This window comes from Corapipo altera, unplaced genomic scaffold (assembly GCF_003945725.1).
Source record: "Corapipo altera isolate COAL_440 unplaced genomic scaffold, ASM394572v1 45, whole genome shotgun sequence".
NCBI lineage: Eukaryota > Metazoa > Chordata > Aves > Passeriformes > Pipridae > Corapipo > Corapipo altera.
Window position 1 is genome coordinate 26737209 of NW_020884877.1, and position 26842 is coordinate 26764050.

Here is a 26842-nt window from a genome sequence, read left to right on the forward strand (position 1 = left end):
ACTGAAAGACACTTTGCAGAAGATGCACCACTAATCAATGCTGATGATGTTCTTCTTTCCCGGAGGCAACTGACTTGCCAGGAGGAGTTACTCAAGTAAATATAAAATGCCTGGACCACTGCACCTTGCCTGTGTGCTTCTAGACTGTGCAAAAGAAAGTGGTGTTCAGTATCTCTGGGTCAGTCTTCCTCTTGCTTCAGTTTCTTCAGTAGTGTCTGATAAACCTGCAAGGAGGGATACCAGGTCACACCTTGTATCCTCTGTGTTTTATTAAAGGAGCCAACATTCAACATTCCAAGTTTCCATGGAGAATCTTTGGCTTCAGACCAAACACAAGCTCTTCTGTCTTAAAAGGTACAATTTCTCAACTAAATGAAGCTAACTAACTCCACACTCCCAAGTGCCAGAGCTGAGAGAACAGAAGCAATCATCTTCATTTTCAGACCAGGGAGATACAGTATGCCAAAAACTGAGGAACAGTGAACAGTTGGTTATAACAAATCATAGCAGACGTTGATCAAACCAGGTCATAAATAATTCTGGCCTTGTTGCAAAAAGATTAAATAAATTAATTTAAAAAATAATCAGCCTTTCTTTGTACTCCACAATCTGGGGAAAATATTCCAATTGGCATGCAGTTACTCCCGATTTTGTAATATAGTTGAAATTTCAGTATGACCTACAGGTTTCATAGATTTTGCAAGTTGTAACAGCAGAAAAATGAGAGAGGAAATCAAGAAGGTAAAGATAAGCTCTAGCAAGCAGTAAATGGATATGCTGATTCCCTAGCTTTCCATAAATTAATAGGTCCAGTCTACTAAGTGTCATATTTTAAAGACAGCTGAATCAAACAGTAATTTTTCAGACCTAAAATGTCATCATGGTGCTTAACAAATGATAAGATACAAAAAGTCTATGCTTTTCATGCTATTTTGGTGCAATGTGTACTAATTCTTGATCAACACTATAGATCACATGGGCTAATTAATGATACGATTAGTTATGTATGTAGGATCTGATATATAACACTGTTCAGTTGTGCTGTAAGTGGAAGAATTGCTTGAACAGGTTAGCAAAAGTAAAGGGATGCCTTACACCAAATTCTTTAGTCTAACTACAATCAGAGCCTGCACCTGTAAACACTTTTGCAGTATCTGAATTCAACCCATACATAAAAATGTCAGTAAAAGCAATTAATCCGGGTCTGATGCTCACTCTTGTATACACATTAATATAAAAATACCTGTATTTCTATGACGGCTTAAGAAATAACAAAAACATTAAAAGCATACCAGATTTCCACACAGATAACCCACATTTCAGATAACACACTTTTTAAACATACCAGTTCTGCCAAGGGCGTTCTTACAGAAGGCCACGTCCTCATGACATGTTCATATTCAGGTAAATTGGAGGTGAGATGCTGAGGTAGAAAGAGTAGGGAATAGGGGCCTGAAACAGAGCTATGGGAAAAGAAGGACACACGGTGTGGATTCACAGAGCTGGGATAACGTATTTCCTGAGCACATGCATAATCCTATTGCTGAGACACAAGCCTGGTTTGCTTTCTTTTGCAGGTAGCCAAATGCAACTCAATGTAAAGCACAGAAAATACGAGCACAGAGTGGCTGTGTCCCAGATGAACAGCCAGCACATATTGCGGGAATCAGCCTTTTCACGTATCCTCCATACGCCCAGTCCGTGCAGCAACCTCAACGCGTGCACACAGCTTGTGCCTTCTTCATGAGCATTTGGCTCCAATCAGCGAAAACATCTCACTGAATTCAACTAGATTAGGACCTTGTTTACTGTGTTTGTTTAGGAAAAGCATCAGTATTGTCAGGTGAGCATTTATTAAGTGATGGGTGTAATTTATAAAATCACAAACTAGCAGTCCCAGACAACAGAAGACTTGAAAATGGTGCTCCTCTATAGAAAACAGGATTTGCAAAACCTTGTTTGAATTCTGCTCTTACTTTTTTTTGTTGTTTTCTATGATCTTACTGTAGTGCACATAGTATCCTCCATAAATATATACCGTACTTATGCTATAGATATGTACTCCATATAACTACCACAAAGCAAAGCCATACTTTGTGGTGACGCTGGGACCCAAACAAGATATCATTGCACATTAAAACTGTATTAAACTAATTGAAAAACAGTTAAACATTGCTAATAAAACAAGATAAAATACTAAACATTAAAAAGACAGAGACTTTCCAGTGTTCCATAAAACCACACCTTTCAGACAAATTAATTATTTGCATCATAAAAAAATCTTAACTGTGAAAGAAAATATTCCAAAAGGAATTGATGAGTAAAAAAGCTCCAAGTGCTTTTTGATTACATCAAAAACAATTCCCATTCTCATAAAATATGCAAACTTTACATCTTAAACTGCATATTTACCTTCAAAAAATTACTTTCTTTTTAATCTTGCAAGAAATTAAACCTTAATTGAGTAGGAAAGTATTTGGAATATATCCAGAAATAAAAAAACTACAGCTATTGTAAGTGGCACAGCATCTGTGAAGAGTTTTCACATACGTTTGGAAGATATCTAAAATTAAGCCAACACTGTACTTGATTTTCATGATCAGAGTTAATATTCTGCAAATCCAAACTGGTTGCCTTGTTTATTTCATAGTTTCCATTTCTATTGCTGTAATTCACCCTGACAAATAGATAGATGTATGGGGGGCTGAATAATAATAAAATTTAACTTCTCAGGATCTTCCTTTGCTTTAAATGAAAAACATTTCATTTCTTTGTGATGCTGATCAAGCTAAATCCTGTCGCAAGAGACTTAACGAGCAGCCTTGGAATAAAAATTAATGTAATGGTGTGTTCCAGCTACGTCACCACCTTGATGAACATCAGAATTACATTTGAGACCAGATGGAAGAAAAGGAAGATGCACTATACAAAATATGTCTTCATTTGAGGAGTAAAGTATTACTCAGTGGCATTATACATTGTTAATAAACTTTCTTTATCTGAAACTATAATTTAATATTTATGTATCTAATTTACATGTGACAAAGTAGCATATTCTAAAATTAGAGTGTAACCAGCAAACTATTAACTACTATAAACAATACCAAAACACAACTCAAACATATTTTAAGGAAACAATAGGTACATTTTGGACGGGGGAATGATTTCAATTGCAGATATTGTTTTAAATACAGCTGTCAATTACATCTTGAAAAAAATTCTTCAACCTCAGAAAGATTTTCTGCTTAGGGAATCCTGGGTATATACATAAAGACCAAGAGCACACCACCAAAAAATCCCTTATTGGCTACTAGTAGGTGCAGTAATAATTGTAAATGCTGAAATTGTGTGTGGGGAAATAATTTTCCATATCAATGTTATATGATGCACTAGACAATATCCCCTCGAGCAGAAATTAGAGAAAATATCGTGCCCTTTATTATCTGTGTGGTTTCTTACGTGTAATAGACAGCAGAAGAATTGCACTTATTGTAACATTACAGTAGAGTGTTAGATTGCAGTTCACCTTTTAGAATATTAGTGGCCATAATACTTATGATAGGTTGTGCCTTATGCAAAGATGAATAAAGATGTGCATTTAAATTAAAAAACGAGCAACCACTTACAGAACCAACAGTGAGGCTTAACATAACAAACATGCACTAACCCTACACTTATGCAAAACTAAGTTCTTCCAGGAAACCGTAACCAACCGTTGACCTTCCACAAAGGTAAAGGTTTTGTCCCTTGGTAATATGTTTGGACTTTGCAGTCGAATTCCAGTTTATTAGCTCATTGTCTGTAAATGTGCTGTTCCACTGTGATATCCTTTAGCTGCCCTTGAGCTTCTGCAGAATCTGCAATCTTACAGTCACTTTTATTTAAGGGTTTATTGAGCCGCAGAGTAAGTCCCCTTCAGTACTACACAAGTAGGCTTTCTTATTCATCCTCTTCAGGTTCCTGTGGTAAAATTGGTGTCTCCTCCTTTAAACAAGCACTAAAAAACCCAAGGATTGTGCTGTAAAGGTGATATTTGCTTTTCTCAGAAGCAATGTTATGACCTTCATCTGGGTAGATCTAGCAGAGAAGAAAGGAAAAAAGTAAATAGTTTTTAAAGGCTTTTCAAATATTTAGGGCTCTAATTTTCTTTCTCTGATCTTCAAAATGTTTTAGATGACAACAGGATGATAACATTAGTTTTACGGCATCAAGGAAAGCTAATAAAACTCAAAGTAAAACTCATCTCTTGGAATTTGAACTTACATAAAACAACCAATTTGCAGTGGGATCTGCAGAAGTGAAAAAATTTGTATTCTCAGCCATTATGCTTACAACAGTTTACTTAGCTGGTATTTTCAATTGTGCCTAGGCATCCAAATCCCATTAACGTCAATGAGAATTAATTACCTCATGCTTTTAGGGACCTCTCAATATCTCAGCTTCTAAGTGTTCAGCAAAAAACCTTTTTATTCATATTTTTAACTATCTTGCTATCTTGTCTAAAGCCCATTTTCTCTTTCTCTCCTAGAGTGGATGTGGGCATTTTTGTCTCCTAAATCAGATCCCGCTGGGAATCTCTCCCAAGTGAGGCTCAGCAAATGTTTGCAGGCTGAATGAAGTCCAGAGTAGGAGACAAGAGACCTGAGGTGGCCTGAGGCAAAAGGCTTCAGCTGCTTCCTCAGACTCAGGTTATCACAAGGTTGCATGAGAAGGGCTCAAAAGGGCTCTCCTGAGATAACTCTGTGATTCCTACTGCTTCTTCTTCTCTCCACAGGCCTTCACATCACCTCAGCTGACATCACAAGGACAGTGGGAACAGATTGTACATATAAAGTTCTTTTCCTTTCCTGAGTGACACTAACCCCCTTGTTGCCACCTCCTCCCTGGCAGGAGCTCACACGCTTCAGTGAAAACTACAGGATCGCCTATGGTTCAGCAATGTCAAGGCTTGCAACGTGTAACATCAGAGATGTTTGGAGAAGTGGCCCAGAACAACATCGTGTCAGATAGCCAGGAAGGTTTAATGCAATCAGAACCATTGGCCAGCAACATCCACGTGCTCTGGGTGGGTCCCATCCACGTCCGTGCATTGGCAGCAGCCCTGTCCTGCTCTTCCCATCTTGCTCTCACAACATTCTCCTCCTCTGTAAGGCAATGCAGGGAGGGAACACTGCTCTCGCCTTTTAGCTGCCTTTTAATAAATCTAAATGTTGACAATGAGGGGAAATTACTCTCACATGACTCAATACTTTTTTAAGTAAAAAGGGACTAAAGTAATGACATCTCCATGCTACAAATACTGCATATGGATTCCAGAGGACTTTGTACAGTGTTGTAAGATAAACAGACGGAAAAACAGAAGATGAGAGAGAGCAGAAAGAGCCTAGGAGAACAACAAGATGATACAGTTCTTGACATCTATACTAACAGTGAGGAAAATGGGATTAAATAGACTTGTAACTGCAAATTGAGGTAATACTGCTGTGCTGTGGTAGGGAGGGTCCTTCTCAGTGAAGAAATAGCAATAGGAGGTTAAATGTTCAACTATGTTTATAGGAAAAGCCACAGTGCACATACCTGCATAGTGTAATTAGCCCCAGCTTTTATTAGATGTTTAATTAGTTCTGCTGAATGCTGGAAGTGGACTTTAGCTGCAAGACAAGATTTGATATTATTAGAAAAAGCTACACTATTATGAAATACTTATCTGCTAAACAGCTTTGGCTGAAAACATTTCCAACCTCTGTAATTACTGGATCAGAAGTTGACTATCTTTAAGGTCAGAAGTGCCCAGCTCCATCAGAAACAACAATACAGGGTGTTACAACAGAGGTTTTGGAGAAGAAGCTGGAAGACCCAAGGGAAGTCATACTTTCCACATACTCTGTGAGAGCTCCTGTCTTTACCATTCATTTACATCCACTGTGATAGTTCAGAGGTGTGTAAAACCATTCTGTTTGAACATCTAGGCATTTTATAATTGTGTTGAAGGAAAGCACATTGGGTTTTCTACTGCTTGCACAGGGTTGTTACAGTCCACACTTCCTAAGGAAATGGAGTTTCTACAACCCATCAGTAACCTAAGCTTTGTGTGGTAAAACCAGGCAGCTTTATTATGATGTCCTAACCCTGCAGAGCATGGGCTGCAAGTGGGGTGGGTGGTGTCACTGGATGTGATATTAAACAAGGGCTGCAGGCAATCAGAGTCCTAGGCTTGAGCACACTGCGTTGCTCAGATATCTATTGAAGTCCCAATTCCTGGAAGGACCAACTTCAGAGGGGCAGAAATTCCTGCTGCTTGTTACAACCAGTAAAGTCTGAGACTCATGCCTGCTCAGTCACCCAGTATATCTTCTCTGCCCCTCTCCCCTGTGGTCGGGCAAGAAACACTGGACAGTGTTAGTACCCTTTTGACTGCACTTTGGATCCATAACACAGGTTTGGTGCCTTCACACAGGGGTGACAGGCTGGCAGGTGCCATTCTCACTGTGACAGCTGTGCATGGGCACTCTCATCTCAGCCCATCACTGTGAGGTACTTACCCCTTCAGAATGAGGAGTAAGAAATCTTCTATTATCCCACATTCACCAGAAAAATGGTGGGGAAAGAAGTAGGCATGTGAATCTGTTCACAGAAGCTGCTTGCAGCACTGTAATTTGTGCCTGCATCAAAGCTTGTTCTTCAGACTTACATCAGTTTAAGAAAGTTCAAAAAAATACACTGCAGTTAAATTTAAGTCTGTAATTACAACTTATCTCATTTGACACATCTTGTGATTCCATTTAAAGTGCTAGAACTTACCCTGCTTTACTCATTCTCTGTCTTAAACTACTGCTAAAAGTATTGGTGCTATTAAAAGGTTACGTACAGCTTCAGCTTCAGATGCTTTCACACTACCTTGTAATTAATTAGCTGAAAAGATTAACTTTCCATGTGGTAATGTACTTCACCAACTGTACTGATAATTCTGCAGAATTTCTATGAATTTAAAACAACATTAAAAATGTATGTAGTTCTATTAATAATTCATGTAATACCTTTCACTAGCAAGACAGTGGTCCCCAAGATTTAAACAAATTAGAACATACAGTACCTAAAAGGTGCAAATATTCAGCAAAGAAAAATGTCATCATTTTAGAGTTAGAAGGTGAAACAAAAGAAAAAAATCATATCAGAGGGATAGTAAAACTGAAAACATACTTGCTAGGTGTGTGCCTCATCAGTCCTTGAACGCCTGCCTATTAGAAGCTCTGACTCTAAATTAATTGCATCTCTAAATACTTACCATCAGCTGTTCCATGAACTATTAGCAAATTCGCTTCTTTTAAACCATGAAGATTGTGTAATACACTGGATGCCTGGCAAACAAACACACACAAGTATAACTCAGTTGCATTTTGAGACTAAAATCGTCATTTTAAGTTACTTCTTTATGCTCACGTACCTGATAGGTAATTTCCTCTTTTGATGGAATCCCAAGGTATCTTTCTGAAAAAGCTGATGCTGTAAAAGTAAAACAAAAACTTGTGAGTTTAGAGTTATTTCTATTTAAAAATTGACCTAGAGTAAGTAGCAGCTATTTAAGCCATGAAGTCAACAGAGATGTTCATTTAGAATCAAAAGGTATCATTTTAATGTACCATTGAAAACCATTTTTAAATGGTTAAGAAAAGAAATCAACCAAAAATTAACTAACTCCCCTTCCAAAAAAAACCCAAGCCCACAACCAATAACAAAAAAACCCAAACACAAACCAAAACACAAACCAAAATGCTGTGAAAAGTTTAACAGACCAGTAAAGGAATATGTTCTGATTTCCCATGTATCACGGTCCAGAGCCTGTGCCCTAAACTTCATATACATAACCAAAATATCCTGTGATTGAATGAAAACATGGTTGATATTGTAGGAAAGTCACTGCTAACCTTAAAACAATCTTTCCCCACATAAGTCTTGATGCATGCTGATATACTTAAAGGAAATGAGTTTCTGACTGAATTTCAGTGGACAACGAGAAACAACTCCTTTGCAAAAATCGGTGGTGTTAATAATAATGTATCTGGTGTGTGCTTTGGTAAACTGTCCCAGTCTTAGCTTCACTTTCATTTAAAGAAGAGAATGAGACAGTGAGGTGAAATCTCATTGATGTTGTTACATTATCTGTCCTTAGTTAAAATAAATAACACCTCCATGAATAAAAGACATTTTGAATTGCCTATCATATAGGTGTAGGGTAGCGAATACTCACCATATAACTTCATATCTGTGATTGGTGCCACCACAGCTCCACACTTGAAGAGCCGTTCACTGGATTTCAGGATCATTGATGTAATGTAGCCACCATATCCCTAACAATGGGATAGAGATTTTTGTTGATTCATTTCTCTTTAGCAACAATAAAGGCCATTTTGCTAATCTGATGGTATCATTTTACAGTATGCAGTTATATCTGCAAGAATTACTTTCAAAGGAAATGTGAAACTTCAGTTTAAGAGTGAATGGAGATCACACTGACCTGGTCATGATCTTTAAACTATGCAATTAATAATAACAAGTATATTTTGGTTCAAGCTCCACAATTCCATCATGGCAGTCTAGCCTATACTTAGTAGATTTGAAAACTACAGAAATAACCTACAAAGCAAACACCAAAGGTAAGGTTTTGTGGAGTACAGCCTAGATAGGAAGATTTGTACTCAGTTTTTAATATGTTTGATATAGATACTTGCAAAGTAGTACGATACACTGAGCATTTTGCTGACAGAAGAGAGAGTAGGAAAAGGGGGGTAACCTGTGAACTGAGTGCATTATGTCCTCCCCCTGACACCTGAACCTTCGTAGATTGAATCCCACTGCTATTAAAGAGGTTTCTGCATGTCAAAGATCCCACAGAGAGATACAGATCTTGCCCTGTTTTGCAGAAATAAAAGCTGTATGTAAGCACATTGTTCAGTATTATGCTGATCTCTGGATGCCCTTTCTGGCCACAAGAGCATGCATGAGGCTGCTTTGCTACAAAGCAGGGAGCACAGACGGTACAAAGAAGTTAAAAGAGACAGGGTAGAATTGGGGAGGTCTGTCCTTGCCTCACCACATTTGTCTGTCCTTATTTCTTCACCATCTCTCCTGCGAAGTCTGTAATAGACCTTTCTGAGAAGAGTTATGACATAGAGTCATGAAAGCTTTGCGAAAGCTTTAACTTGAGGCCACAGTTTTCCTTGGCAATCCATTTCTGTACACCTGTAACCATTCTACACCCACAGAAAATGAAATTCTGAATTGTGGCATCTGGGATCAATGATTTTCTCGTATATTATGGGCTCTTCCAATTTCTCTATTTGCCATTTTTGTTTTCCCTTCATCAGTGCTGAAAAGTTGATTTTTTTCAGGTTTGTTTTTTGTTGTTGTTGTTTTGTGTTTAGCACAACATATTTCAGAAAGAAGAAATTATCCCATATCAGAGAAAACAAAATGCAAAACACCAGCTGACCCCAAAAAAGAATATTATGCATCAAATGGTTACAGTTTTCTCATGGACTTCTATGAATGCTGCCTGTTCTTCATGTCTAAATATTTAATAAATAGATGATTTCTATGGAAGAATGGGAATATTTGAAAATCCTTTAACCTTATTTAAGAAAAAATAAGCAGAGATAAACATTCTTTGGAATCAATCTACAGTAAGTGGAAATGGACACACTGAAGAAAAAACAAAATAAGTGCTGAGTTTTCAAGGGAGTGTGAAGAACTGAGCTATTCCTTTTCCATGGAAACTCCAGCCCAGGAGGCCAAGAGCTGCCTGGATCTGTCCATGTGCAGGAGTAGATTTCACCTAAGAATTTCTGAGTGTGCAACAGTAACTTGTATAATTCAAAGAGTTTAAGAGGACAGCAACTTTCCTCTGCCTCTGGGTTTTCTCTTCTTTTGCTTTTGTTTAATATTCTGTTTGTGTCTTTCCCAACAGCACAGTTTTAATCCTGGAATAGGTATTGCCAGGTTATTTATTATTTATGCCATGTTTTCATTAAGAGCTTGTTTAGTTCTCCTGGGAATTTTTTTCCTTTGCGCTTGTGCCCTTGCTTCCAGCCAGGCTTTCCAGGAAAAAAGCATTAGAGAGTGATATCACATTTTCCAAAGCATTTCACAATGACAGTGCAGAAAATAGTTCACACGTCCTGGTGCAAGGACACGTGGTGCCCCACTCATGGGCTGGGTTTCTGTGGCTACAACCTAATCACAGTATTTTCAAGAAGGAGGTTGGCTCTGGAATTGCAACTCATTTTTAAACTCTCACATCCACGCATAAATCCCCAAACTACATGGAACCAAAATTTGCTGTCTAACAGTTCAGAAAGGCCCTTGGATCATGTATCACTTGGGCATGCACCTCTCACAGAGATAAGCAATGGGGCAGTCAGAAGTAGATATTTTCCACACTGTGCCCTTCTGGACAGTCTTGTTACTCTTGTGCCTCATTTACATCACTGATTGTGACAAGAACTTTATTTCTGTGTAGTTCTGGAACATCTTAAAAAGCTGCCTGACAGTATGCATGAGTCCAGCTTTATGAGATCAACATTAAGCTATTCCAAAATCATCTTATTTTCAAGCAAAGTGCATATTCAGTTTCCATCAGTAAGGTAAATTTAATGCATAGAAAGAAAAAAAATTATTTTCCCTATCACGTTGTACATATTAAAAAGTAAATGAGTTTTAAAGTAGATTTTTAATTGACTCTAAAACAAGCAGAGAAAATAGAATTAACCCTGGGAAGCTGTTAAATAGATTTTTTTTATCAAAATTCTGAGTTTTTGCTCTTTGCTTTCTTACATTCCCACTCTTCATTCCTCAATACTTCTATCAGAAAATAAGGGCAGAAACATGATTCTCAATAATATTTTGTGAAAGAAAAAAAAGCAGGGGTAGGTCTTGGAAGATATGTAAAGCCATAGTTATGTGTATGCTCTATGGTAACTGTCTCATCACATCACTCTTAGGAAACAGGATACTACTGAATCTCTGACAGAGAACGAGTGGGAATTTTCAAGTAGCAGTGGAAATAATTTCTGAAGTCAGAAACAAGTGACTAATTCAGGGTGCTTAGGGATTTAATTACAGAAATAGTATTTTTAATCATTTGGGAAGAGGATATGGAGAAATGTTGATGCTTCTATGCATGTGCATTTTCATAAACATTGGTAACAGGTATTAAAACCTGAAGAGAAACGTGGCCACAATCATCTGATGGATGAAATCAGCCCAGCTTATACATCCTCAGCTGAAAAATCTCTGGCTGCCACCCTACAAACCAAATCCTGCCTCCTGAAATTCTTGCAGTGACAGTTTCTTTAGCTCCAAGGAACGTGGCAGGAGCTCAAATCTTTGAGGAAGGTCACATTCATTTGAAATGTTAATAATAGCCACAAACATTAGCCAGTCCCCAAAATGCTACCATGCAGGAGGTAAATGTCAATATCCTTGTCCTGCATTCTGACAGACTGAGACAAGCAGGTTAAATGACCTGCCCGAGGACATGCAGCACGTCAGTGGCAGAGGGGATGAAAACTAAGGCATTTCATAGTGAAATCCATGCTGCTCTTATAAGTGATGATTGGGGGGTACTTGATCATGGTTTGTTATTGCTTTGAGCTCAAAGGCACAAAACAGCTTCATTTTTATTAAAAAAATTTTCAAAATTAAAAGGTTGCACATACCAACTCACAGATGAAGCAGCAGTTGTGTGGCTGCTTTTTAACAGACATCAGTAAAATGCTATTTAGTTTGCTACTAAAAGTTAAGCCCTTGCCTCGTTCTATCTCATGCTAAGGGCAATGACAGGCCACACAGCAAAGACAGCTGATAAAATAGCAAAGGCAAGACTTCTCGCTGGCGTAACAAGGAAGTTGTTGACAGCACCATAGGGTTGTTAGTCAGCTGAGCTCAAGGGTCAGTAAAACATTCAAATATAAAAGCTGTTTTAGGGTGACTCTGTCAATTTAAATGCAGCCCAAATATGAAACTGTAAGAAACAAGCTTTCACAAAAACCAAGCCCACATTAAAAATTTCTAAAGAAAGCAGATTTTGTCAAGAAATACTTTCTCCTTCAGATTCTGAAACAGAAATACTGCTGTACTATAAAACTGATGTTATTGAATTAAATACCTGTTCTGAGAAAAAGATAATATATAGAACAGACAGTAAATTATGGAAGGTTTCCCCTCCTCTTTTAATAACTGAAATTGTCTTAGGAAAATAGGAAATATATTTATTTATGAACTGACAGGATTTTCTTAAAGAATCATGATGATATATCCTTCTAATTTTGTACATTACCTTTCCAAATATACTCAGTCTTTTAGGGTCAATGAAGGGCTGTTTCAGTAGTGATCTGAAAGAAAAAAAGTTGGTGGGTTTGTTTTTTTCTTTGTTTTTTTTTTCCACTTTGGTAAAGTTAAATGGTAAATTTTACTTTCTGAATATGCTATTTAAAGAAAATTATTTGTACAGTAAGGATTCATTATACATGCAGGTCAGGCAGAAGAACAAATTACATCCATACAAGTAGTACTGCACTGTGAAATGTGATTTGCTTCCTAATTCCTTCTCTATATGGAAAACAGTTGGTGTTAGGCTCATCTCATCAAATTTAGATACCTGAATTTAAGCATCTTGTCTAAATTATCCATTTACATCTGCTTTTCAGTTAAAGGACAGAAGAGAGACACTGTCAGACAGCCACTCTTTCTCATCCATGTTGGAAACCTCTCTCACTCTGGGGAGAGTAATCCTCCAGAAATGCCAGGATTTTCCACTGACTAGAGCTTAAATGACTAGCTTCGACCAGTGTTTTGACAGCTGAAGGAAGGTAAAATGAATGGAACTTCCTGAATCTAGATAATTAAATAATTAATTCTCTCACCAAGGCCATTAATCAGCTGTGGTGAATTTTTTACAGAAAGGACAGAATAACCTGAGAGGAAAAATCCAACTAGCTTTTGAGGAGACAAAACCAGCTGCAGCACCTCCTATCAGCCACAGGCACCCTCCCTTTTTCCCATGCAGTGCATTCCAAGAGAGGCCAGACTAAATTTAGCCTAAAACATCTTGGGATTTGAGCAGGGAGATCAGGTCTCACAGCAGACCATGTAGGCTGCTTCTGACGGCCCTTCCAGGAGGGTCACCTTGAATTGCTCCCCTCAATGCGGCCCACTCCTGACCAACATGAACACCAGGAGCCCTCTTGCCCAGGTAGCAGACACAGCTGCCTATTCATGCAATGGCTGAAGCATCAACTGCTTTCAAAAGAAGAAGAAGAAGAAAATATCTGGCTTTAAACTTGTATTTCCCTGTGAAACCCTAGAAAAAATCCGTACAGACCTTGGTATTTGCCATTTTGACAAGTGCACCCTGAGTAAAGAGTGTTGTCAAAGCTATACGTGATTACTTCATAGATCGAAATTACTCTTGCCTGCAGCTGGTGGATTTATCTCAGTTCAAGAATGATAATACAAATGAGAAATAACAGGCGTTTGCCCAAATTTTGCTCTCATTTACACCATTATAACTCCATTTGCTTTGTGCTGTTACTCCAGATCTCTGTAGTGAAAATGAGAGCAGTATACAATCGTATAGGCCTAAAATACTGTAACACAAAAGCCTTTAATCATTAACACATGTACAACAAGAATTTTTCCTAAGGGATATAGACAAAAACAAATTAGCTCAGATGGCATATTTAGATTGCACAGAGCAGGGTCAGCTTGATCAAAGACAAGCACCAACACAAAAAGACACCTCTTTGATCTCCTATTTGTTGTTTGTAATGAAAACACCATTGTTTCAAAATTTGAAACTGCATTAAAACAAACATTAACAACATTCACAATGCAAAGAAAACATTATGGGCAGTTTCAGTTGAAAATGCTCGTTCATCAAGTGTAAGAAGGGTAAAAGAGAAGAAAAGTTTGCACATACGTACTCTACAGCTGCTATTTGGTCCTTCACTTCCACTGATCCTAAGCATCGGTGGACCTCCTGTAGAATCTTGAGGCCTTGAAATCCACTCCCTCTGCCATCAAATCGAGCTACGATGACATTATCAGAGTTGACAAGCACTGAGTCCCAGTCAACGTGAAACTTATCTGTAACCAACTGGCTGCCTGGAGCTTCATCACTGCAAATACCAACACACCAGACACAAACGAAGACTATTGACAATGTGATGCACTGTGCCGATCTCTGATACTTTATTTAGCCTAGATGGCAGAGTTCAGCAGTTATGCAATCCTGCTGAATTACTGTCACTTCCATCGATACCATCCCATTAGCTAGTGCTGCTATCCCTGCAGCAATAGCAAACAAAATAATTTCTTTAACTGTATAACCACTATGTTGCAGTGCTGCCAATACCTAAATATATTTTGTCGAAAGAAACAGAAAACTAGTGATGCTTACAATACAGTGAAAAAAACCCCAACACATAATAACTAATGGCTCAGTTCTGAGAAGGGTCATACAGCATTGGTTAAGCTGTACCAAACACACAAAAAGGAAAATTCCTTTGTACCCTGATTACCATTTTGTAGGATATATAATACTATTAAGAAGCATGTTACCTTAGAAAACAAAAATAATTGCATTACTGTACCCTTGAATGGATTTCTTGAAACAGAGTAAAAAGAAGACTGAAGTATACACTGGTGAAAATTATATTTTCTCCATCCAAATTCATAGCAAGAAATGGATGCAGGCAGGAGTGATAAGTTTATTTTATGACATTAAAAAAAAGGGTGTTTTACATCAGAAAAGGTGGAACAGAATGGGAAAATGCAGTTTCTAGAGCAACAATAAGATGTGCCATTGAAGCCAAATATATTGTTTTCCTTACAAAGAAAATAAAATGTCAGTTTTAAAAGGGATGTTCGTCATTATTTTTCCCCCAAGATAAACACAGAATAAAAGAGCAGGCTACCATGAAGTTGTACAAAATACAAAATTGTTCTATGCAGGCTGCATCTGACAGTTGACTACAAATTAAAATGTAAAAGTGTCTGTACTGGCTGTATGGAAATTAGATTGGATGGTCTGTGGGAATATTCTGTCTAAGGTGAAAGAAAGATGAAGACAGAAATTATTATTTTGCCAAAGAGATTTATGTAAACCTGGGGGAGGAAAGAGAGACAAAAATATCCTGCAATAACTACTGTCTTACATGTACAATAACGTGCTGATTCAATATCTGATTTTGGCTGTGGATAACACAGACCATCTCCAAGGTAATCATCTAACTAATTAGCAAGCATATGATGAACACATATGTTCTCAAATTCAATCAAACCTACCTGAAATCAGGATTACTTGGTTACGGACTCAGTCACAATATGTTATGCTTAATTTACCATTATCTCATGCATCAGGCTTATACTTGGCTTTATAAAAGCAAGAAAGGACATTTTTTTGTTTACTTAACCAATTCATTTGTGATTACACTTAACTGCTCACAATATAGAACAATATTTGGAAACTGTCAAGTTAACTCTGCAGAAGACGATTCAGAAAGTATATAATCATTATTATTTACAATCAGGAGCAGAATAATACCTTCAGTTTCTGCTTATTGTACAGAGCAAAGTTTTCAGAAGCACTATATATTGACGCAGATGTTTTCACAAAGCATTTATCATTACTTCCAATAGTAGCAGCCTCAGACCAGCTAGAATTACTTTTAGATTCTTCCAAATTTCCACAATAGGATAATGTCAGAAATATCCATGTTTGACTAGGTAACTTTCCAAGAGCTTAATGCACCCCACACCAGTGAAAATATCATGAGTCTGCCTTCTTCCCTTCCATCTAATATAAGAACAACACTAATGCAATAAACTAAAGCTGATTTGTTTTATACATGTTATATATCTAGGTTATATATACATCTGGTATGTTTATATACATATATACATATATATACATATATATATATGTTATATGCCATATGCCTAGACACTTAAAAATAGGGAAAAACCATTACATGTAAGCCTTTCTCTAAACCAGAAAGTGCTTAAAATCACAAAGTATTTTAAATCAAACGTGCTACTGCAGAGAATTTCTTCTGTTAAGAAAGGAACAACAAACAGAGCCTCAGCAGAATTCTCAGTGGGCGAGAACTGACAGTGATGGTTTCCCAAGCTCCTTTTTGGAGGGTAAAGCTGGGCTACTTTCAGGTTCAGACTTTAAACACTATACATGTTCCAGTCCTGCATGATGGGTTGTTTGACATATTGCTTTTGGAAGCAATTTTCCAGTGGCTAGTTTATTTCAAGGATGTCCATATAAGTAGCCTGTGACAGGTATTTAAAGCTATTTCCATTGAGGTACATATCAAAATACCCATTAGCACCAAAAGGTCACTTTACTCCTCAGCTGCTACTACATAATGATACTTATTATCTGAGGTGTGCTTCTGTCCTCCATAGAGAGACATGCAACATTCAGAGCCCATTAGTAACATTTTAAATGGGGTTTCTGCAAGGTATTAATTCTTTATGCAACTTTGAACATCATCCTGAGGGCTCTGTAACAAAGTAAGATTGATATTGATGCACAGTCTGATTTGGGAAGTTTGTCCTGGGTTTAGAGTTATCTCAAAGTTCAGGTTTTGTTTTATGCTTATCACTACTCACAGCCTAATTATAATTACCTACTCTTCAGTGGTACACTTTTCAGAGAATTATTTCTTGACTCCACTAGTAAGATTGCAAGGTCTGCGCCATTTAAGCTTAGGTGTAATACAAACACAGAAGTCTTCTTCCCACATGACTATGGATGGTCCTAAGGGAATCATAGACTAGCCAAAGCAGTGTAGCAAAATCAAAGCCAACATGAAAAGGGCAAAGAAAAGCTACAGGTTCTTCAACATCCCTCAAGGTTTTCTTAAGGACCATCATCTCCAGAGCCAAACGACAAGAGCAGAAATGATTCAAATGAAGACTATGCCTTGTTCCTCCTGATTCATTTTTCTTCCTTGTGACAGCACTTTCACTTTTCCTTTTTTTATTTTTGCTCCTGAATTTCAAGGTTCAGAGATGCCCTGTGTGTGTCTTCAACAGTGACTGCACTCGGATTAGGAGTCCACTGTGGCAGCACAAGTGCTGACGGTTGGGGCGCACTGCTGGAGTTCATCACCGAAGCCATCAATAATATACCAATATCATTGACCTCAGTGGGTAATTTGTATGCTTCGTGCAAGGCAGTCACATACATCTCAAGCTGCCTGGTAAAAGAGGCAGCTCATTGTAAGTTCATAGATTGCTGAAAAGAGAGGAACCTGTTCTTTCAGATTCTATAACCAAAAGCTTAAACTAAAGTCTCTGTTCATGATTTGAGTTCCAGCCTACAGGAAATAATGCAGTGTTAGCAGAGAGGCTAACACTGCTGTGCTGCACTCTGTGCAATACTCCTCTGCCACTCTGCTATCACGACTGTAGCAAAATTTGTTCCACATTTTGCACCATTTAAAAGCTAATTGACAAGATTTTGAACATGAATTTTAGAAGTTACAGGACTGACCAAGCAAGAGGGAAGACAATTTTAAAAGATGCATGCCAAATAACTGCTGTCATCACTGCTTAATATCCAGTACATTTATTTCTATTTCTGCAAAACAGTAGATTTGATGCAGCATATGGAAAAGGTAACTTGACAGAAAATATATGAGAAAGACAGCAACTGAAAGAATAAAATCTATGTAAATAAATGTTATTGATAAAAGTCATATTTTGTTTATGGTGAAACTGAGTGGGGAAGGATCATTTTACGAAACTGGTGCAAATACTAGAAAAATCCACTTCATTTTCAGATTTCATAAGCATCTCTTCCACAAGCATCATCTTCCAAGCACACACACCATTACTGGTCAAAAATCAGGGAACCTGAATAGTCTCAAACATTGAGAACAAAAAATCCCAAATGCTTTCTCTCTCTTCATATGCCCTGTTTAGATATAGCAGACTGCAACTGAAGATAGATCATGTGTTTACAACTCCTGCCTGCAATATGGCCAAACAAATTAAAAGACATGACCAGAAGAGATTCCATTATGAGGGTAGAAAACATGCAATAGGCAGGACCAAAGTAGACAGTATAGTAAAGCACAGAATATAGTATGAAAAATAAAACTTTTATTCTTAAAATACCTTTCTGAAACCCTTAAGGTTGAAGACTTTAAAAATACAGTTTTGAGAACAAGACCCTGTCCTGTGTCGTAGGAAAAGGAGGTGAAGGTTTGAATCTCCTCTTGCTTTTTTTGCTATGGAAGATAAAATGAGCATTTTATTCACCTAGCAAGATATATACTGCTGTGGGGGAAGTGGGAATAGGGGAAGCTGAAAGAGGATGGATCTTAGCTCAACAATTCCCCAAGACTTTTGCGTGGACAAGACTGAAGAGAAAGGGAGTGAGCAGATCCATTACTGCCCATAGCACCAGGACTGCTACTGCCAATGAAACAGCTAGAATGAGCCTCCAGTCTATTCCTCTTTTAGACTAAACTAAATGAATCTTCCCTCTAGGCCTTGAGAAATATTACAAAGTTCAAAGAATGGGGAAGAAAATCTAAAAGAGTAAAAAAAGAAAAGACTGTTCATCAAATACTTTGATGTAACAAAACCACAAAAGATCAGTGAAATACTGGCATGCTCTGCAGAGGCAGGATGAATACAGGCACAAAATGGATAGCTGTCAAAGCAATTCATGAATTATTCACATGATTTAGGGATCTCCTAAAAAGCAAAGTTTTCACAAAATATTTTTACACTTCACCATGCAGCCAGGCATTGTTCCTTCTTTTGCAACAGCTGCCACTTAAAATGAGCAATATCCTTTACAAGAGAAAGGTGCACAAGACAGCTATTAACTGGCAGTGTTACCATACCTCAGATCTTGAATATTTCCCAACACTTGCATTAAGCCTCTCTATATTTCTTCTAGTCTTTTGATGATTTGTTCTCAAAGCTGAAAAAAAATTCACTTCAAACCCTATTGTCTTATCTTGCAATCAGTCCCAAGAGTGCATTCACTGGAGGTATAAACAGGTTTGATTGCCTGTGGAAGGCCTAAAACTTTCATAATTTCAACAACAGATAAACCAATTCCTGTTTATTACCAATATATAAGAAAACAAGTAAACAAACAAACAAAAAGAAACCTCTTGGAGACAATTCACTATTACATTGGAGAATACCTGTGGTTTTTTTCTCCACAAATATCAGAGCGAGCTCTCCACTGATTCAGTTTTACAATATCCACAATATTGGACAATTTTAAATGATGTTAAATAATAGATACTGACATTTAAGATACATTATCTACAGATTTGAAGAAATGAGGTTAATTATGTTCAAGGTAAAATAAAGAATGATTATCTACGTTGATTTTATTACCCAGATTAAATGCCAGTCTTTACTTAATCATTTCCTGTGTGTTACCAAGAAGTGTATCTTCCAACTTTTTTAATGAGTAAGGTGAACCATAATGAGAAAATCAAGGATTTGAAATTTAAACTTTGATCTTAATTATACAGAAAAAAGACGATAATCGCTCTTTCAGGCAATTACCGTAGAGCTCTCTAATCTATAGCTACACTGTACATATTATATCAGAAGGAAACTGAGTGTGAAATGTATTAGTGGTTTAGGAGAACAAATGGAAAAAAAGGGAAGTTGTATTAACCTTTTAACATTTTATGGGCTACACATCACAATTCTGGAACGAAAAACAGTGCCATCTGACAACTGGTTTCTACACGAGAACTATCTGTTAGATAGTCCAGCCATACAAATGGACATAAACTTAAATCCAGCAATACAAAAATCTGCTATTTGACCACTGCAGAATGCTTTGCAACTGTTAATGGACGAATGTTCGCAAAATCCTTATGATGAAGATGACAGGATATTCAGGGCCTGGTTCTTAATTTGAGTTTGTGTCTACATGGAACTGTACTTAGTTCACACCCAGGTTTCACACCAGGACCAGATTACTGACCAGTTCCCTTCCAGGATTCAGCCTTAACACTCAGGCACCCCGGGGCCATGTGCTGAAGGTTCAAATTTACCTTGTAGTGGGTTTTACCTGTAGACATCCTTGCATGAATATAGGAGACTTATTATAGTCATGCACCTTTGAAATGGCTACTAGCTTTCAGTGCTTTGAAAAACACCCAAACCAGACAGCACTAAACTTCCTCCGCTTTACCTATTTCCAAATTCTGTTAATCCCATTGTAATCCTATTGATCCAGAGAGTACATTAACACCACACAGAAGTAGTCACTGCTGATGAAAATTTACAGTAATGTGATGAACCTCAGTCATAAAAAAACCACTTTATTCTGAGCCAGTAAAGCCAGTCACCAGCACAAGTGGTGTCTCTCTCTGAAGAGACAAGACCATACAGGTAAACCAGATTCTGGCAAAATGTAAGACACAAGGAAGATCAATTTTCACCAGAGTCTTGGAGTGACTCTGGAGCAACGACTGCAGCCAAACAGCCAGAGTCTGTTAAACCTTATATGCCATATCTACCCTCCAGCTAAGGAGACAAAGCCTACATACACTTGAAACTTATGTGCACTTAACTAAACATTTAATTTGCACTGCAAAGAACTATTAGGTGAATTTCAGGTATAAACTCACATTGTCTTTTCTTCATCTTCCTTCCTTCTCTCCTTCCTTCCCTTCTTAAGCCCCTGTCAAAGCACCCTGCTACTGAGGTGGAAAGCAAAACCCATTTCTTATCTACTAGTACTCCATTTTTTCAGATATACATTTTCTCTTCATATACATCTAAGTGCATGTTGTCTGAATCAAGATGTTATATAGAATCTCCTTTCCAAAAAATGGACATACAATTAAACCAACACTCTTACAGAAGAATGCTTACATTGGTAAGCATTCTTTTTCAAATTTTCAGTAGCTGGATTATAATGATAATTTGTATCATGACTGAGAATGTAAGAACGAAAGTAGGTGCAGCTGAACAATATGAAAGGCAGTCCTTGTTATCAGCCACTAATTCTTGTCTAACACTTCCAGCAGTAGGAAAAGAAGGTCTTTCAATCAGTTCTAACAGTATCACTCTGGGACCCAGGAAAGTCAAATATCTGGGAAATTATACCACCTATACAACTAATCAGTGTTCCCTATAAAAGCTACATGTTCTCCTTGGACCTGAATACTTTTTCTTTTTTTTTTTTTTTTTTTTTTTTTTTTTTTTTTTTTTTTTTTTTTTTCTTTTTTTTTTTTTTTGGAAGTAGTATTTCTGATCATGAAATAAACCTTAAGACATCAATTTGGAGCTGTGTGGGTCAAGAAATTACCCCCTACACACTCACAGATATCCAATCGTTCTTTCTCAAGAGCTAGGCAGAATTTATTAGGCTCAAATAATCATCCCATAAGGGAACTTCCCATAACTTCAGTGACAGTTTTCAGTTTTATATTTCTTTTGGGGACCTCTTTAATAGAAAAAGGGATTGCTGGCAACCTTAGTTTAAAGTCTGTAAAAAGCTGTAGAAGAAATATAACTTTCTCTTCTAGGGAATAGGAGGACACAAAATAATGCTACATTACATGAGCCAGGACAGATTTCAAATTTTCAGTTTCATACTTTTATTACTGTACAAGGTTTTCTAAAACTAACTCCTGCTAAAGCTAACATTGAGAATTTGATATTGCAAAGGTATTTGACTGAACAGCAAAGTCTCCATGCTGTAAATGTAGATACAACAATCTGTATTCATGAGTTGATGAATTTTCCTTTTATCCAACGTGCCCATCATAAAAAAAAACAAACAACAACTATAAAACATATCCATACATTATGACTTGCCCACATTATTCGCTTATTGGGTACTCACAACTTTGTTAAGTTTAAACTCAGACCTTGCCTCAATACTTTCTCAGTTCTTTCACCATCTCAGTATCAAAATACATTTCAAAATAATTTCCTTAGCTTTTCTTTTTTCATTTTCCTGTAATTTCTGACCTTGGGCTTCTCAGTTCTGATCCTTCCCTTCTGTCTTCTGTAGTTCTACATGAGTATAAAACCTCATATTTTACCATACCTGTATATGGCAGGTTATGTATTTACTAGGATACTTAAAAAGGGAAGGATTACACTGCCAACACCTTACTGTTTCCTTAGTCTCAGAAAAAAGGAATAAGCACAGATGTTTGCAAGTCCCTGCAGTACTGCTGGGGTCAATTCACAGAGTCAGTTTGCCTTTGGCACACTTTTAAGAGCTGCTTAAAATATAATCATACTTCCAAAATCATGCTAGCAAATACTGCAAAGATGAAATAATATCAATGTGTCATGCTTCTCCACAACAAAAAGGTATTCATGAACCAATTAAAGCAGAGAGTCTCCACAACTGCAGATAAATACAACCAAAAAATCTGAATTAATCAATTTAGCACTGCATTCCTACACCTCTGCTTCTAAATCCACATCAATTCCTTCCAGATAGGACTGGAAGATGATCTGCAGGTACAGAAAAGCCCTCTACATCCATGCTGAGATCAGGTGGAGAGAAAGGAGTGGTGCCCTGAGCTGGCCATCGTCAGTTTTCCCAGGTAGGCTGTAGGTACACTTACGACTCCGCTCTTTTCCTCTGCTCACATTGTGCAGACATGTAACTTAAAGGTTGACTGTCTCTGCAAGAAACATACACCCTGTTTCTTTTTAAAAGAGCAGGACAGGTTGCCAGGGAGTTGCCACCTTCCTCTCACAGAGGTTTTCTACAAACATCAATAGTCTTTGGATCATGCCTATAGTGCCTTCAGCCATTGATGTTCAATAATATGTTTTTCTTCTTTCCAGTGTTCCTAAAAGCAGTTTCTGCTTTATGCATCTTAACTGAGCCCCTCTCAGAAGCTCTACCCATTTCTATCAGGGATAAAAAAGAAGCACATGCTCTGAATGAGATACTCTGTGGGTAGGATCAGTATGGGTCCCAGAAAGACTGCAGAACTACTCACAGCTACACCATCAGAAGTGCCAGTGCCTCATGTACATAAAAGTACAGAGAAGCAGAGTTAGGTTTGATGAGCTCAAAAAAACCCCAGGCACCTCTACCAGGCAGCACCTACCATAAAGTCTTCTCAAGAACAAGCCTTTTGATTTATCAACTCAAATACATGAGGTAATTTTCCTACACAAGGTAAAGAACAAACCATTTTCTAATTAAACAGTTAAATGTTTTCTATGATGCACTTTTTTTATTTTCAGTGCTTCTACACAGATACTTACATTATTAATAGAAGGGCATACTGGTTTCGATCTGTGAAATCTTTTGGCAGTGACAACTGTAAAGGGAATTCTTTTAAGAAAAGAGAAAAACATTAAAGGCTGGTTGTTACACAGATGAAGAACAGTGACATTGTAAGAAAGATTTTGGTTTGCTAAAATAACATTTTGTCAGATTTACCGTAATCCTCAATGTGAAGCATTTTGATTTCAGTCTTGTAATTCTTTTTCTTAAAAACAGCTTCCTTCAACACAGCATTATTTTCCAAAATATAAAACTCTAGAAACAGGAAGAAAAAGCATGTTGAAAGGCGTCACACATCACACTAGAGATAAATCAAGATTCAAAAACATTAAAGAAAAAGAGACAAATGTGCAATGAAAAATTCTGTAAATTAATACCTTCTATAACTACTGCTTTTTATAATGCAACTACTTTGCAATTCAGGAGCTGAACAAACATCTAATTCAAAAGATATACATCTAGTCCATTTTCTGGCTTCAGCAGGCTTTGCTTTCACTAAGCACTACCAATGAAATTGCTGATGGCCAAATGAAAACCAGTATCTCTGATAAATACTAACAGAGGCTGTTACAGCAAAAGGCTGCTCTGCTGGGCAATATCCTAAGCCTCATGTAGGCATCCTTTTCAAGCTACCTATTCCAAGGCAGCATTTAGCCAGCACAGCTCTACGTGGTCACTGCATGTCCTTATGAGTCTTCTGCACTTCAACCAAGAATGGGACATCAACTTGGTTTAAAGCTGCAGACACATTTGAAGAGGTCCTTTTACACAGGAAAAAATAATGACTAATTTGTTCTCTTTTTTTTTGTTTGTTTTTTACTCAAATTACTGATCTTGTTTCCAAAATTTAGATTTCTTTAATTAAATAATAAACTCTTCACTTAGGGCCCAAACTGGATAATCTAAGGAGAATGTTTCTTCTGGGCAATCAACCAAAATGGAATAATTATAGACTGGGGTTGGAATAATTGAAGTAGTCCTTAATCATTCTTTTACAGGTTGAAGAGGATAATCTAATCTTGCACTAAAACATTAGTGTAAATTATATCTCTTATTATTTGGCTTCTTGTTGTTACAAGAAACAATATCCCTCTTGTTTTGCCTTACTCTAAGATGTTGCACATAAATCTCTATTTCAGTATTTCATTACCAACAGTATTTTAGATGCAGGTAATAAAGAGTGAAAGTCTGCCTTCACAGGACTGAGGAGCTCTAAAGAAGTCAATGAATTTGCTTTGAGCAGTTGCTGCACCTTAATGAGCTGCCTTTGGTGTGCTATGGCATTGAGCTTTACAAACACTAACAGTGACATTAAAAAAAAAAAAAAAAAGAAGCCATAAAGTTCCCCATTCCTGTAATCCACACCTTCATGTTTGTGGGTTGCAGTGGAGTTGGAGGTAGCAAGGTTGTGACCTCTGCTGCACCACAGAAATACCTAGGTGGGGAAAATTCTACTGTTGAAGGACAGTCTTCTATTACAAAGCACCTCAAGCAGCCAGGAAACAGCAACAGATTTGGTGTAAATATACAGAAAATAATGTATAAAACTGGACAAATAGAGCTATAGAATATCCTCCTAAAAAGTCTTAATTGAAAATGTCAGTGGAGTCATTCTGATTTGAGAAATACAAGATAAGGACTAAGTTCATCATACGTAGGTCAGCTTTTATGATCAACTGTCCAAGGACTGTACCTTACTTCGACATAATTGGACTGTAACTTTAAAAATATCTCTAAAAATACAAAAGTTGTATTGTAATGGCAGCATGATTTACACAGAAAGTGAAGAGAATGAAGACGAATCTGCCAGCTAATTTGCTCAAGTGTAAACGGAAGATGAGTCATATGCATTTAGCATAAAACGTATCTGGAAAGCCTGGAAAAGATTTAGTAATTTGATTAACTTCTTTCCTTATCATTTGCTGATGTGGATGCTGCTAAGAGGTAATTAAAAGAACTTTATATCAATAAGCCATCTATTAATTTTCACATACTTGCAATGGCCTTTCCCCTCTCCCAAACTCTCCAACACAGTCAAGGATGATAATAAAATTTAAGTATTTCATAAGGAATACTCACTTGCAGTATTACTTGTACTGTGTACGCTAACAACTGGAACACCTGGTCCTGTTTTGAGGAGAGAAGAAAAACAAACGCAGTGCAGAGTAGTTAGTACTCAGCAGTTCAATAAAAAAGGTCACAGTAGCAGTTACCACATAAGACAGGATCCTGGAAATTCCATACAAATTCTTCCCTTCAAACACAGCACTAACTCCACTGGGAAGGACACAGGTTAGACTACAGTACCAACAAAGTGGGAAACAGAGGCATTCTGCCTGTTCAGCAAGCAGTCCAGATTCTGTACCCACACCCTGCACCCACAAGGAGCACCATTTTTTATTTATAAACTCCATGTTTTAGTTTTAAGTGAAAAATAAAAAAATTATGGAGGCCCTTAACAGCACTGTCTAAAATATATCAGTTTGGCATTCAGAAACAGTAACTTTAGGTTGACTGGGAGGTGAAATAATGATAATATTCACTTATATTTTCTGTGGAAAAGCTATTGAAGTGCTGAAAAATTCTCACGTATTTCACTTCGTTATCTGTTTAAGCAGCGTCTTTGGTATGCCAGCTCTGCAAAACAGTATCACAGTTAAATCTAGTTGTAATGTAATCTAATTCCACTTCAGATACTATATTTTTAATTTACCACTAAGAAACTAAGTGCACCAGGAATAATTCTTCACATCAACAGCTGCTGCGCAAATGTACAAGATGGTATGTGAAACTGGGATGACCGAGCATTCAGCATACTCAGAAGCAGAGCTGAATTTGCTGTACCTGCTCTGAGGACCCTCCTAGTGTAAACTTGCCAAAGAAAATATTGTGTTCCCACCCCCAGCGTGGAATTTGCACACAAGAAGCTTAGTTTTACTTTAGTGAGACGAGTTTAAATTACAACCAGTCAGTCAGTACTGGGTTAGGAAGAATGATGCAGAAAAGCTGATGTCCCTGAGGACCCCATGGCAGATGAATGCACGAACCCTCTGAAATTAGGAGTTACAACTTCTCTTTTTTTGAGAAAAAAAAATTCCTTCTGAGAGCAGTTCACAGACAGAGTGTAATTTATGTGTTTCGAGAGGTTGTCTTTCAATTAATTATAGCATGAGCCTAGGGAAATGTAAATACCTGAAATGAGAAGCATGATGCTATTCATGGCCTCCACTGAAGATTTTTATCAATTTCAGTTAGTCTCAAGAGGAACTATTGACAAAAATCTTACAGGTAGATTGCTGAGAAATCACAGCTTTCTGCCTTAGCTCTTGAAGAAGGTAATTTCTTCAGATGTCTCTTTTTCTTTTGTTTGTTTTTTTCCCCAGTTCATTTTATTTCTTCTGAATTTGTCATTTTGCTTTAAATTCTTATTTAAGAAAGACGATTTTTGAGCGGGAAAGCATTGATGTTTTCCAGTTTTCCAGGCCAGCTTTATTTTCACAGTAAAAGACTGAA

At 37.3% G+C, this 26842-nt stretch overlaps 1 protein-coding gene across 1 annotated transcript in view; it reads right to left on the reverse strand.

Moving 5' to 3' along the window:
- Nucleotides 1-1791: 1791 nt before the first annotated feature.
- Nucleotides 1792-26842, reverse strand: part of DPP10 (dipeptidyl peptidase like 10) — a 213796-nt gene continuing 188745 nt past the window's right edge. Inside the window, exons 16-25 of the mRNA XM_027637169.1 lie at nucleotides 25409-25456; nucleotides 23486-23584; nucleotides 23308-23377; nucleotides 13980-14174; nucleotides 12335-12389; nucleotides 8249-8348; nucleotides 7445-7503; nucleotides 7286-7358; nucleotides 5578-5651; nucleotides 1792-4077 (exon numbers count right to left, since the gene is read on the reverse strand). Coding sequence (XP_027492970.1) covers nucleotides 3940-4077; nucleotides 5578-5651; nucleotides 7286-7358; nucleotides 7445-7503; nucleotides 8249-8348; nucleotides 12335-12389; nucleotides 13980-14174; nucleotides 23308-23377; nucleotides 23486-23584; nucleotides 25409-25456 — 911 coding nt within the window. The 3' untranslated portion in view covers nucleotides 1792-3939. The remainder of the gene's footprint in view (nucleotides 4078-5577; nucleotides 5652-7285; nucleotides 7359-7444; nucleotides 7504-8248; nucleotides 8349-12334; nucleotides 12390-13979; nucleotides 14175-23307; nucleotides 23378-23485; nucleotides 23585-25408; nucleotides 25457-26842) is intronic.